General features: G+C 37.5%; 1 protein-coding gene across 3 annotated transcripts in view; it reads left to right on the top strand.

The window, feature by feature from the left end:
• Positions 1-15093, top strand: part of TRIO (trio Rho guanine nucleotide exchange factor) — a 224410-nt gene that overhangs the window by 96973 nt on the left and 112344 nt on the right. For all 3 annotated transcript variants that reach the window (XR_006178638.1, XM_042870088.1, XM_042870089.1), the window contains exons 10-11: positions 743-865; positions 5911-6102. Coding sequence is in view for 2 of the 3 variants with exons in the window: in XM_042870088.1 (XP_042726022.1) it covers positions 743-865; positions 5911-6102 (315 nt within the window). In the remaining variant the exon portion in view is untranslated. The remainder of the gene's footprint in view (positions 1-742; positions 866-5910; positions 6103-15093) is intronic.

Here is a 15093-nt window from a genome sequence, read left to right as displayed (position 1 = left end):
GGCAGGAACTAATTGCATGTACAACTTACTATTTATAAATATATCAAGCCAGTAATTGTGATAGAAGCTTTAACATCCTTAAAATGTCTTTAGTTCCTCATATTTTCAGCTATAAAGTTTACGGTACACAATGATGTCTATTTGATGCTTTTGGAAGATACTTCTATGGAACTGTGGGACAATTCTTCATAGGTTCTGAATGCAGATGTCATTCTTCTCATAAGGATTTCAATTATATTGTGTTTTAAATATAATATTTTTTTAATAAATCTTTCTTTCTGACTTCACAACATGAAGTAAGGGAAAATTCTCTTCCTCTAATATAAAACCTGACTGTTATTCAGAAGTGTTATTTGAGAATGTGCAAACATTCTTTTTTGTGACAGAGGAATATGTGCTAAAGGCACAAATCACAGAGAGACCATCACCAGGAGTCCACCCACTTGAACGAAATTTGCTGTCATATTGATAAATACGTAGAAATTATACTGTCTTTGGTACACTTCAAAATAAATATGTTTTTATTCATAGAATTTAGCTGGCTTGAACTAGTTATTGTCTTGATCTAAGTTCATGTTGTTGCTAATAAGAGGATGTAACTAACAGCCTTCATTAGCAATAATGCATTTTAATCCATTAATACAGTACCTTATATGCTTAGTTTCTTGGATAGTTGTCTTTTTATCACAACAGTTGAATTCAATGCACCCATTATCTCCTGTGTTTTTCTTTTGCACTGCAGGTGTTGGATTGGATTGAAAACCATGGAGAAGCCTTTCTTAGCAAACATACTGGAGTGGGAAAATCCCTGCATCGGGCTAGAGCATTACAGAAACGCCATGAAGACTTTGAAGAAGTTGCACAGGTGAAAAGCAGTCAGATGCAGGACTGTGCATTTGTCGTGGAAATATATGAAAACTTTCTGCTTGAAAATGAAGGGCTAGGCATAGAGAGCTCCACTAACAACAACCAGAAAAAAAAGTAAAAAAAGAAATCATTTCTAATAATGGCCTATTTTGTGTGTCACAAGCTTTTATTTATTTCTCTTCTGTGTTCCTGATTCAAGTAAGAAAAAGACAAACTTTCCAGTCTTAAAGAATGGGAGCATTGAAGCCCAGCAGAGCTACTTTTATTTATTTATCTATTTGTTTGCTTGCTTGTTTGAACAAAAAATGCTTTCAAAATAATTTTAAAAAAGAATTAAAGGCTCCTAAGAAACCAGGTGAGCCAGCAAACTGGCTTCACGTTTTTCCTTTAAATGCAGATGAGTTTGTAAATGCCCTCTTGTTCTGAATTGCTCATACCGGTTCTTTTTTCCATAGGAAGACTCTAGTTTTTTCCTTAGAAATAATGATTGAACTTGAAATCATACTTTTCTATAGCACTTTTAAAATGTCAAGCTGAATGAATAAAGAACTCACAGAGAACAAGAGGAAATTGGTTTGGATAGTAGCCTTGAAAAGAGACATGAGGTGAACAAAACACATGAGAATTTGAAGACTTGAATCCTTCCCATTAGTAATATTTGCTGTCCATTGAAAATTATTGATTAATTATAATAAACATGCCTAATATTCATCAAGAAAGATTTCTTTAAGGTAGAATTTATATGATCCTTCACTCAAAACAGAGGGTAAATTACTAGAAAATATGAAGTGACTTGCAGGAGCTTAGCAGTGACTCCTGCTATAGTGGAAGCATCAGAGGCATGTGTATAATTTTCCTGTTAAACAGCTGATTAAGATCTGAATAAAATCATGCTATAACCATGATCTTACAGCACTCCAATGTCTGAGAAACTGAAATAGCTTCAGAAATCTTCCTCAATATTAATTTCCTATAAACTTCTGCAAAATAATACGCTTTGCTAGTTTTAGATATTCATAGGCTGGTTTTTCCATATGCAGATCTATTACTTCATTTCAAATAAAATCGGTAATGTTTTCCATGTGGATGTACTTAGTTTCCTGAGTCAGAGAAGCAAGAATTTATTTGTGTAAGACACTTAAGAAAACGTGAATGATCTCATACTTAATACTGTGTTATTTGAGCAAAGAAGAAAATGTTTGAGTTGACCAAAGGGTATGAAGTATGTAGAACTATTGGTGGGATATAAGCTGTTGTAAAAAAAAATAACATTAGTTTTCATTATATTTAAGCTAGAATGTTTTACAACAAATACTTTGTAAAAATTTTCTAAAGCTGAATGCTACTAGAATTTAAAATGATCTCATGAGGGGATGAGTGGATTTTCTATTTTTGGCAACACTGAAAACTGGACTTGTCAAAGACCTTAAGTATGCTATGGGGAACCATCCTCTCCTGACAGAATAACGGACGAAATGATCTAATAAGTAATCATTTTTAATTTTTTTCATCTTTAACTTCTTGAATTTATAGTGACTGCCAAGAGAGGCACACCCTGTGAATTGTTTCTCTTTGCTCTATAACTGGATATAAGCAAGCTGCAGAAGACATCCCGGTTGTTGGTATTTTAAGGAAGGTTATGTTCAAGTGTAAAAGAGCAAGCAATTTGAAATTTCTTTTCGTAACTTTCAGATAATTTATTCTCTGCCTTCATTTCTAGTTGGCCCAAGTTTTGTGATTTTGGTTTTTGTGTGTGTGTTTTTGTTGTTATTTCTTTTTTCTTTTAGCTTGTTTGTTTTGTTTTAAATAGGATTCTTGATATCTGGGGTTTTCAGTCAGAAGTTGAGAGGAAGCGGTGAACTGTCAGCAGCATAGCAAAGTTTTATAAAATGCAGGGAGCCAATAGAAGTGTTAAAATGTTACTGACAGAAGGCTAGCTCCAAAAGCTTCTATACTTGAACTAATTCTTACTTTCCTGTACCCAAGAATGACTGTAAGACATCAAACTAAACGTTTGTGTCTTATGGCCGTCACTATATGCAGAAAAAAAAGGTCTGTATAAAAAAGTCACCTTTATCCTCCCAATTGTTTGGGTTTGTTTGATGTCTGAAGCTGTAAGATGCATCAGAGCCATTGTTTAGTCGTTGATGGACTTCTCTTGATTAGGCTAACTACTTTTTGAACCCATTTATATTTTTGGAACGTACACCAGTTCCTGTGCCAATGAGTTCAGCAGTTTAATTACTCCTTAGATGAAAAGGACTTCTGGTTTTGGTGTTCTGTTTTTTTTTTTCTCATTTCAAATATGTTTTCTGATGCATAAATCTGATATTATCAGCTGAATTTAATGAGTAATCAGTTTTAATTGTCTCTACCTTAGATGCTTTGTATACCTCTATTAATCTATCTCTATCCATATATGCATTCATCTCTCTTTCTCCCTTCTGCAGTGCACTAAGCTCTACTCATGCCTGTTGTATTTATTGTTGTTACCACTCATTTCTGCACTAATCTCTTAAATTTAGCTTTGGACTTTTCTGTACTGTGTCACTTTCTATGCTTTCTAAGAATGCAAGGCCTGTTTTTGCTGAAGAATATGCAGAGAAGACTTCTCAAGAAGACTAGGAAATAATAGGATGCACTATTTGGGAAAGTGATGGTGTCTCCATTCTAGAAATTTTTCCAATATTTTGGAGCAGAATGCTTATTAAAGGTTTGAGTGCAGTCAGTTATACCTTGGGGCACAAATAGATGAACTAAAGGGCTTACTGGGCTGATTATTTTTCTCTGGCATTCAGGAATTGTATACAGTTGGAGAAATTCCGAGGGAAGTGTTAACTGATTTCAAAACTCTATATTGAAGTTGTCACCATGAAGGCTCCTTTATCAGTTTAGGAAAGAGGCATAAGCAGGTTTGAGGGAAAACTCCTTCCCCTTTTGCCTAACCTTCCAACTGGTGACTGCCCTTTGCTGCCAACACTTAAAGAATTTTCTCATTGCTGGTTTTTCCTCCAACCATTGGTTAGAAGTAGGCATAGAAGTGCGAACAGCAGGAGTTAGTAGAGTTCCTGTGTTTGCTATGATCTCCATTCTGAAGGGTAGTTACTAATCTGCCAAGATAAGTATTTGAGTTGTATTCTAGCTCTTCTCGGGTGACAAATTTTAGTGATAAGGCATGTGTCTGCTGCTGAGGTTTGAGACTCGCAGCCTGCTGTGAAACGCAGTGCAGGTTGTGTTAAATTTGAAGCTCAGGTAGATCACCATCTGGTTTACAGAAAAAGAAGCTCGCTGTGCCTGGGCCTGTTATGGGGAAGGTACTTTTGGAATTCGTAAACAATGCTTCATATATGAGAGAAAGTTTTCATTAAAATGGGAAGCTTTTGCTTCAGCCATCTGTAGCTGGGTGCGGTTCTCGGGGCTGATGAAGTATTTGTTGTTTGAGGAGCGCCTGGAGGATCTTCGGCTTTGCTCCTGAACACGTGTGATCAGTGACTGGGAAACACAAAACATGGAGCGCAGTGCAGAGGGTGTTCTGGGCCAGCGAGCCTGAGCTGGAGATGTTCAGCACTGAGTAATGCTCTCCCTGCTGAAAAGGGCGGGTTTGTGTTCGTCTCTGCTGGCTTTCCTGGGGAAACTGGGAGGAATTCTCTGCCTCCAAATGCAATTAAAAAACTGAAGGTTAAGGAAAGACTAAGATGCACTTAGAATCAAGATGCAGCATGGACTAAATTCCTTACATAAATAATAAATGGAGAACCCCCCTTGTGTATGAAAGCAGCACTGGGTCAAGTAGATGCCTTGGACTTCCTTACATAAGTTTTCCCCGCAGGAGAACTTTGATTTGTTACCCATTTAGTTGAGTTTAAGGTCGAGGTTTGGATTAACTTTTCTGGGGTTTATGTTATTAATAAGGGGTGTGACAATGGCAAAGAAAAGCACATTTTCATAGGCTTAATTTATCCTGGCATGCAGTGTTTTTACCTGACAACTGAGATAGGGAAAAGAGAAGGGTGCAGCTTACATTGTCAAGGAATTTTTTTCATAGTCTGTGGTACACCCTTATCAGGAGACTTACCACAGTGACATCAGCAAAGCTTCTGTACTGTAGATTTGAACTTGTTTTCACCAGAGTTTGAACCCTTCTGTGCTGTCACATTGAGAACCATTCTAGTGCATGAAAACCCAAAGTTAGATTCAGAAAAGAGGACACTCAAATTATAGCACGTGTTCAGAATCAGTCCTGTTTTGAATTAATGAGAACTGTAAACATTGCAGGGTGCAATTTCTAAGCTTTAAGAGTTGTTAAACATCCTCTTCTTTTCTGGACCATAACATGCTCAGCACATCAGATGGCAAATGTCTTGCATTCTGTTTTCTGCTGCGATCAGCTTTTTTTATTCCTATGACATACTGGGACAATATTCCACTCCATTACTCAGCCACAGCCTATTTCTAAATCTTACTTTGTTGCTGCTTTCACAAATGATGATCCACTTGACACATGAATTTTGGGTATCTCTTTTCTGAAAGGGAATGCATATTAATCGAGAGATTTTCTGTGGCTTTCTGTGACTTTCTGCCTTCTGCTTGGATGTATCAATTTGATGTTAGGTGTCTCTATCAGCATCTAGGACTTTCTCAACACTGATGATGCACATTTGAAAAGTCTTCTGTCCATGACTGTTGTGATTTTTTCCCAGTACTGAGACAGGCCAGTTCACATGTTATTAGACATTTATTCTAGCTGTGAATATAACATAATAATTCTGAAGAATAGACTTCCATGTTCTGGATGAAGGAGATATTTAAATACACATAAAAAGGAGCTAAGAAATGAATTTATTAACAGTTAAATGAGAAAGCGCCTAGAAATAAAATAACGTGTTCAGTAAGATTACATTCTGCTACTTTTAAAAAGAATAAGAAAAGTACATTCCAAGGGCCTTTTTATCCTTTTGATTTTCACTCATGAAATGGCTTTTAAAACATAATAGCTGAGTTTTCTGCTATTTAATCCTATGAAACTAACTTATTTATCTGCAGAACACATACACCAACGCAGATAAACTTCTAGAAGCAGCCGAACAGCTTGCTCAGACCGGAGAGTGTGATCCAGAGGAAATATATCAAGCTGCCCATCAGCTGGAAGACAGGATACAGGATTTTGTCAGACGCGTGGAGCAGCGCAAGATCCTGCTGGACATGTCCGTTTCCTTTCACACACATGTCAAGGAGGTAAAGCTACTGATAAGTCATGTCATGACTTTAAGCCTTCAAACTATTACTGTCCAATGTTACCTTCGTTATTAAAACTTTGGCATGCAGAGTAATGACCCTCCATTGTACAATGGGTTTTGCAATTTGTTGTACACTGGGGACCAGGAACAGGGCTGTTGGAAGTTTTGTAGATGTATTTCTGTATTATTTTTCTTACTAGGACTTTTTTAATAATGTTTTTCCTTTTTTTTCCCCCCTACGAGCAGTTTCTGCCTTCTTGTGCAAATACACTTTCTTGTTCCATCATGGGGAAGGGGAAATGGTTGGAATAGGGAACTGATACAACTGAAGGATAACACTGCAGAGTCAGAGGTGCTGTGCACTTTTGTTTTTAATGCAGCAACTGAATTGTCAGACACTTGGTTAGACTGACAGAGTTCAGAAGACTGCTGTGTGTGAATAAAGCATCACACTACTTAAGTCAACCCCTCTGTTTAGAGAGATTTTTTTCTGCTTTAAACACTGCATTTTACTCTTGCATAAAATGCAGTTCTTGAAGAAATTGACAGTTCTTCATAATGTAAAGAGTATATCTGATATTGACCATGGTTTGCCTCATGTTTTAGCCTCCTTTAGAAGTTGTATTTCTTTTGATGCTAGATACTATGTAATGAGTTGGCATGTTAGCATGCAGCATCTGACCTGTTATTTAAAAACAAACAAACAAACAAAACCCACAACCCATTACTTCTCCTAATAATTGGTGTAAATGTTATTGTAGTTCAACAGTGAGCTGGACTGGGGAGTTTATACATGGGCGGGGGGGGCGGGAAATAGGCTAGGATACTTCATTTTCAGCCAAATCTGTTTTGCTCATCTGATTCAGGACGCAGATCATATGTATTTACAGTCTCATGGGAAAGATTAGAATAATCTAGAGTGAAAATAAAGATTTCAGGAAAAGACTTTGATTATAGACTGTGATAAATCTTGACAATTGTAGATTATTTGCTTTCCGTTTTGGTCTTATGTTAAATCCTTTTACTGATCAGATTAGGTGAAAATTTTGAAAGGCATGTGGAGCACAGCATATCAGAGCATATGTCTTTACCCCTTTCACCCTAAATAGAGAAATAGTCTGTTTATTGATGAAGTATATTGTCCTAAAGCAGTTTCTTCAGCAAAACCTTTTGGAGGATCAGGGTGAGAATTTTTTATATGTGAATCATCTACTTTGCTCTTGAAACAAATGCACGAAGCAGTTGGTCTTTGAAACAGGTCGGGATCGAATTCCTTGTTAGCTCTAGACATGAGGACATAGCTCCCCCATCAGTTTTCTGTTAGGTGCTTCCTTGCCAGAGCTCTCCCAGCGCTCTGCATGTTTAAACAAAAGATAAATTCTATATCTTGAACTATTCTTACAGGTGAACTTATTTGCTTCATTTTTCTCAAGCACTTGTGCAGTTCCATTACCTGTTGTAAAGCAGGGGAGCAGTCAGCTGCTGAGACAAGCTCACCATTTCTGTAGATGCTTTCTTTACTTGTTTTTCTAAGCATTAGGGAGAACAATTGGAATGCTATTTTAATGGACACTGTTGATTGTAGTGGTGAAGGACAGAGACTGTAAAAGGAGTTGTAAGGAAGGGCCCATTTAAAAAAAAAAAATTAAAAAAAATAAAAAATTAAAAAAAAAAATTGTTCTGTGAGTCAGTGTTGAGTAACTCTGGGTGGCTATCCAGATGTGCTGGAATGTTGCCACTACTCCCCTAGATAATATTTTATTGGAAAAAGATCATCTGCATCTTGATTTATTTCTTTTGTAGAATGGATATTACTGTGACCCTGCAAGTGCACACAGCTGTTGCTATGGCAGCCTCTTTTCAGCCTGGAATATGAGGAAAGGCATTATAGCTGATGTCTAAACCTTGAGTTTGTTTTGGTGGCTTTTTATTATTATATATTTTTTTTTTTTTTGGTCATGTAGCTGCCTACTATACTTAACGAAGCAGAAAAAATTAAAAACAGCATTTAGTTATGTTTAGTTACATAAGCAAGACTCTCTTGTTTATTTATTTGCATTCTACTTAAAAATACAGATGAAAGAGTGAGGCAGGTGGTTCATATTCAGTAGGCCAGTCATTTGCTTACGCTGCAAAGAAACAAAGCTCAGAGATGCCCTGTGCCTTCTGTATTCTGTTTTGTTTTCAAGAGCATGTTGTTTGTTACCAAACGTGTGTGGAGTGCTGAGAAGGCATCATAAAGCAGATGGAAGATAAAAATGGCCTAAACCTGAAAGGTATCCATGCTTTGTTGGCAGGAGAATTACATTTCTCTTGCAGGATATGGGAAATTGCAGCATAAATTAGTGCATACCTGCAGGAATGTATGGTGGATGATTAAGAAATTAATGTGTATGTTTAACTGATGAAGAGAGGTATTCAAGTAGTAGGATGATATGCTATTTGTTGAACCGAAGAGAAATGATTTAGTTCTTTAAAAAAAAAAAAAGTGGTGTCTTGTGAGTGTTGTCTTTGTGTTTATTTGAACTGAGAAATGGACATGAAGGAGAAAAACCCTTCTTGTGTGTGGCTGCTTGGAAAGAGATGCAAAACCAAGGGAAGCTGGTTGTCACGGTCTTGGGCTATTTTGAGGCTTTGAAGTCTGGCACTGAAAGACATCCAGTCTCTTGGTTGTTGATGTAGGATGTTTTGTTGTATTTTATTCTTTTCATTGGAAATACTTTACACTGAATCTATGTTCCTCATCTGTATTAGGGAATACCAGTATTCCTTTCCCCCTGTAGCTTTGTGTAACCTTGACACTTTATGTAGAATTTGACTGCAGCTTACCACTGCTACTGTGTCCACTCAGTTTTTTTACTCTATTCACATTCATTAAATCAATTTCTGCAGCTTCTGCTTACCACAGCAGTGGCAAGATCTGTTTGACACGTTCCAGAAATAACAGACTTTTGCTCTACCTTTGCCCAGAACAGCCGTATAGTCCGTGTGCAGCAGCATGTTATGATGCACTTTGGAAATGCTGGCTTTCTGTGGCCAGGTTATTACAAGGTGGTAGATCTTCCTGTGTCTTGGAAATATCATAAGGCAGCGTACAAGTTCTCAGATTCCTCATGAACCAACCTCAATAGACCATATTTCTCACTGAGATTGAAAAAAAGAGTGGATTCAGGGAAGCCTGAAGTAGTGTTAGGTAATGTTATTGCAGTTACTCATTTTGCTTATTGGTGATCCAAGCAAATCTGTTGTTTCCTATACATAAATTCTGATTTTAGTTTTGTACATTTGTGAATGTTGACTTTTTAGTTCCCAGTCAGTGAGAAATTTCAGTCTTTGCAAAACATTTCAGCAAGTGAAGTGATGTAGTTAAGGTGTATTTAAGGTGCTGGGGATCATAAATATTCCCATGAGAGTCATTGTATTGAACATACTGTGTTCAGGCTGATTCCTAGCCTGGGAGTGAATGAAATGCAACTGATCACCCAGCGCTGTTGACAAACTCAAATGAGATGTTGTGCAAGAAAAATCACATAGGTGAAAAATACATTTTCTAAGTAAATAGTTATCATAAAAGCTTGACTGCAAATCATAGGAGCAAAAGCCACAGTAGTCTTTGTTTTGAAATCTGCCATCAAGTAGCGATGAGCAGAATTTTGGTGTGAATTCAAATTCTTACATTCTTTCTCACTCTCTCTCAGCTCACACAACATTTATGAGTGAGAAGACTGAAATCATGGCCAAACCAGGTGTTTGTAGCAGTGCCAAAGTAGTGCAACAGATATTTTCCTAACTGGAGTGAAGTGTGGGAATACAGACCAGGGCTGAATGTTCATGGAAGAGAATGGTCTGTTGGCTTTTTGCGTATATTCTGACTAGTTGATTGTAAAATAGCTCAGAGCACTTTCTGTGTGTACACAATATGGTTAAGGGTGTTACTAGAATACATCTCTTTCATCTTACTCAAACTAAATTTTGCAGCAGAATATACTGAGGCTGAAAAGGAGACAAGGGAAGTGGAATTGGCAGAGATTTCAAATACAGAAATCCACAGTTCCTGAAGAAAACTAATGAAACAGAAGGCTGTGCAAGCTGCTGAAGAAAGGTGCCAGTGCATGGGAAGGATGAGGAGGCCTTGCTCTGGTTGTAACACAGCTGGTTCACTCACATCTAAGTGTGGAGTGCATTAGATTCAGAAAAGCTTGTTGGTATGGTCTTGCTTTGTCTCATGACTCAGTGCCAGAAATATGCCCTCACTGCATTATCCAGTATAGATAAGCACAGCTTTTCATTAATTTTATCCCAGGGTGAACCTTGAGGTGACAGATCTGCTGTTCTGGTTGCCAGCTGCTCCTGAGTATTTGATTCTGCTGAGCTGGTGATCTCTGGCTTAAATTTGGATGTCATAATAAAGCTGCTGTCTTCTGTGCCGAGAACTGGAGCATGCCCTTTCCAGGCAGCAGACCAGCTTTTTAGCTGATCTGGCGATGTCTATGAAGTGAAATCTCTGCTCACTACATTGATGTGCTAATATTTCTCAATTTGAGAGCTGGGGGAGAAATGCTTCTCGCTCTTAAAAGAAGCATTCAGCAGCAGTATATTGACGTGTGTTGTTTTTCTGACTTGGTAGGACTGTGTTCCAGTTAACCAGCACAAACTCTCTCTCCTGAGTTTGTCAACGCTGGTAGTTACTTTGGCTTTAAAATGGATTTAATTTGATGGGTTGCAGTCCAGGTGTTACTGAAATAACACTAAATGCTTTGGAAATGTGAAGCAGAAATAGACTTCTAAAGCTGTGATGTGGGCATCTTTTTTTTCTTCTTCAGATAAGGAATGGGGCAAGTGGTAACAGGATACTGATAGTCAATGTAATTTAAGGAAGATATAAGAAACTTGATGTTGCTTCAAGGATGAACTTAATCTGAATGAGAAATTGATTGTAATTGTAGAATAGGTTGGAGCTTTAAAATATAATTAATTTTCAAATATATTAATACATTTAATATATTAAATGTCTCTTAAAGTTCATGGAAGATCAACTCCTGATGTTTTAACATCTCAACTTATTTATTCTTAAGATGCAGTTTTTGTCCAAAGCATGCACTGAAAGCCAAAGCATACAGATCTCAGAACCCCTCTAAGCCCCAACATGCATATTAATTACATTTGGCCCTGTGTGGGTAACAGCTCCTTAAAGAAGTCTGTCTGAGGAGATGCACAGACTGCAGCACTGTGCTGCGGGGCATGGGCAAAATGAGGAACTGAGTTTTGAAATGCTGACACTGTGGCCTTTACTTTGTCTTAGCCTACTGTAATAGTCAAAAGCTATTATAAAATGAAAAGTAAAGAAAAATTATCTTACGTAAAAACAAAAGTGACAGAGACTTCATAAAACAACTCTGAACTCGGGAAGATATTCGCTTATGAATAATTGTTCTCTGATTATATTCAGCAAAATATTGTATGATCTTATTTAGCACCAGTCCTTCAGGAGATTGCAGGGATGAGATTTAAAGAGATGGAGGCCCATGATGCAAATGCTGAAACTTCCAGGATGTTGCAGACAATTAAAGTAATACAATCTCAGTGACTAATGGCATGCTCCCAAGAACTTAGGAAAGAGGTAGCACAGGATGCAGGCTCATTCAAGCAGATGTTTCTTAGCCTGTGCTATGTATAGATCAAGAAAAAAAGTGCTGGGTGAAACATTTGCCTGTCAGGGATTCAGAATTTGATTTCCCTCTCCAATTTTAATTCTGATAAGATGTGAAGAGCAGATAAAGAGAGAAGAACCTCATTCTATGGCTGGATTTAGTTACTTACGTAGTTTTCTCCCTGTACATTAAAGCTGTTTTGCCACTGGATAAAGTTGTTACAAAGGTCACAGGACTTAGTGATTTGGGGATCTTTCTGCTTTTTTTTACTTTTGTTTTTGTAGTAAACAGAAAAGCACGAGCAGAGATTGCTCAAAAATTCACACAGAGAAAGTCAGTGTTCTTTTAATGATGAGGGGTTTTTCTTATATCAGAGTATTGTTGCTTTCACTATTGGATGGAATAATTCATTACCTCAGAAAATCATTGCAGTATAAAATCTGTAGTTCTGCTCTGCTAAACATGCATGGCTAAGCTCCAGTCTCTGTTCTTCTCCCAGTAAACTGTTTGGCTTCTTTTGGGTTTACTGTGCAAGCTCATTCTGGCTCCACCCTTAGGTTTGTATCTGAAAACAAGGTAGTTTATGTAATTTGCAGTATTCCCAGTGCTCATTTTGGTTTTAAAGCTGTATACAAGCCAGCTGACTTGCCACCCATTGTGAGCTAAAGTCATCTTAATAAATGGCAGGAATTTATATCCAACTTTGATAACCTGACAGTTCTGTTCATCTGTGGTGGCTTTATTCTAACTTTTGTGGATGAACTGCATCAGATCAAAATTATTTTCAAGGGAAACAATTTGTCAGAAACTTGCTTATTGGAAAAGTGTTAAAAGCTTACCTGGTAATGTGTTAGAAAGAATAACTTTCGCTATAAAATTGTCACAAAGCTGTTCAGAAAACTGTTCACTTCAGAAATGGCTTAAATTGTTCCTCTTTCAACAGTGTATGAATCACAGCTAGACAAGCAATGCATGCTAATTACTATCACACTCTTTCTGTGCATTTATAAATTGCCTTTTCTGCCCAAGCAGCGGGTGATCTGGCTAATTAAATAGGCAAACACAGTGTATTTCTGAGCTCCTTGGCTCTGTGGGGCCAGGATGCCGTGTTTACAGTTGTGCTGTGCAGCTTCTGCACTGAGAAACTATTTCTCTGTTCCTGGTAACAGGCACCAAGCCAGCTAGCATGACATTTGTTGTGCTAGCACCCATGACCACACAGGTAGGTGGTCATGCTTTCAATTGGCTATATAGAATGAAAAGTCTGCTTGTTCTGTGCTGGTTTGCTCTCCAGTATCCAGGTGAGCTTTAAGGGAAGTATTCCCAAGCAAAGCACATCACCAGTGTAAATTGACCCTGCCAGGTCTTCTCCTTCTAGTCATGGAGGTGACTGATGCCTTTGTGAAGAGTAAGAATCACAGAGGTGAGTTTTCCTCTATACAGATGAGATACAGGTGAGACCCAACACTCAGCAGAAAAGACATGGTGGAAAAATTCTTGGACCTACTTTGAGCTGCAGCGCAGTTACTTGTAAGGGGCAAAATTGATACAGTTCAGGATATCCAAAATGACTTCAGTTCTGATCTATGATAAACGTCTCTGTAAATTTGGCATTTTATAGACAGTGCAGTAAGCATTGGTAAGCTCTTCTAGCTAGCACCAAATGCCTTAGGTTCATAGTCAACAACAAGTGTTACACTCTGAAGTGTGTATTTACACAGTTGCAAGAACTGTATGCACACAGAATCTCCCTTGGAAGCTCTCTAACGCAGTGTCCTGTTTCCATGGTTCAGACAGTTTATAAACTAAGAGAAGAATAAAAACATGTATTCTGGCCATTGAAATCTGAATACAGTTTGCAAATTGTACTGTCAGGCTTCTCAATCTTAAGTTTCATTTGTCTTAAATGAAATTTGCATTTCTAAGTATGCATTTGAAAATTTTTTTTTTTTTTTTTTGGATGTTGCAGTGAGTTGTGCTGGAATGAGTGTTGTCTAGTTCTTTTGACACACTTGTTAAGTTCCATTCATTTGTGCTCCTTTTACTAAGAAAGACTGCAATGACTTGAACTCATGGTGTGTATGACTGTGGAATTGCATTCAAATGTGTGAGAGGCACTGTCTGTGAAGCATATAAGTAGTCAGAAGATCAGAATGTGTACAAATAGGAGGTTCTGGGTTTTGGAGAGTTTGGGGTGTTTCTTTTTAATACATTTGTAGAGAAGAATTTGGTTAAAAACCATGAACTTTTCCTTATACTTGAAAATATAACAAGAGCTACACTAAAAACCTAATTGAAGAAGCACGTAAGGCTTTAAGAAATTAAAAAGATGCAAGCAAAACAAATAAAGAAATACTAAAACCACCACCAACAAAAACCTAGCATTTGATTTGAAAATAAAGCTGCAATGGAACTTCTTAATTCAAGCTTAGAGTTCTTCACTGAGTTTTGTGTTTTATTGTAACACCACTGGTAGTTACCTTTATGATCAGGACATTATACAAAAGCATGAAATGAGTATTTCCTAGAGAATGTTAAGCAAAGAAGTAAAGCATTTGTCTTACTCTCTTTGAAGTTAAGCCATGTGGATTACTTATTGGCTGCATTTTAATTGTTAACTTTTAATTAGTTTCAAGATTAACGAAGTCTGTTTATATCTCTAAATTGTTTAAAGACAAATTCAAATGAAGACAAAAGATCTGTCAATCAGAACAGAATTCTACTTTCAAGATAAAAAGGAGATTTCAATCCTTGTTCTTGGAAGGCAGGGCTGTAGGTGTGATGATAATATGGGGAGGAGAGGCCTGATTTGGCAGCTTCCTGTGAGAGTAGCTGTTGCATTGTGCTGCGAGTGCACACTGGTGTTGCGGGGGACAGGCGTGTGCCCTCTTTGAGCACTGTGTTATTATCACTTGCCCTATAGGTGTCTGATGGTTTTTTGGTGAATAATTTCCACACAGAGCTTAGGATGCAACAGTTGTTTTGTTTTGTTTTGTAAAATTGTGGAAAGAACACGGTGGAATTCAAGTGTCTGGTAGTGATGCATTGCTCGCCTATAGCCAGAGATTTTTCCATAAACTGCAGTGTGTGAGCAGTTCTGAACAGGGTGTGTTAAGTGGGGGAAACAAAGCCAAAAAAGTCGGTGTAATTACTTGCAGTGTTTTTTTGTTGTAATAACATGGAATTGAAAACAACGGGGTAAGCACCATAGCTGTAGAGATCATGATAGAAAAATAACTTCTCACGGCAGATTTCACTCTGTATATTGTTTTCTGAAATGCTTTTTCCTTTTTCTGAAGGCCATTGAAAAGTGTCATGTTATCTGTGTGCGTGTGTCA

Source organism: Lagopus leucura, unplaced genomic scaffold, assembly GCF_019238085.1.
Source record: "Lagopus leucura isolate 7727_CA_CO unplaced genomic scaffold, USGS_WTPT01 Super-Scaffold_100002, whole genome shotgun sequence".
Classification (NCBI taxonomy): domain Eukaryota; kingdom Metazoa; phylum Chordata; class Aves; order Galliformes; family Phasianidae; genus Lagopus; species Lagopus leucura.
The sequence above is the reverse complement of the archived record's forward strand: the minus strand, read 5'-3'. Positions and strand labels throughout refer to the sequence as shown.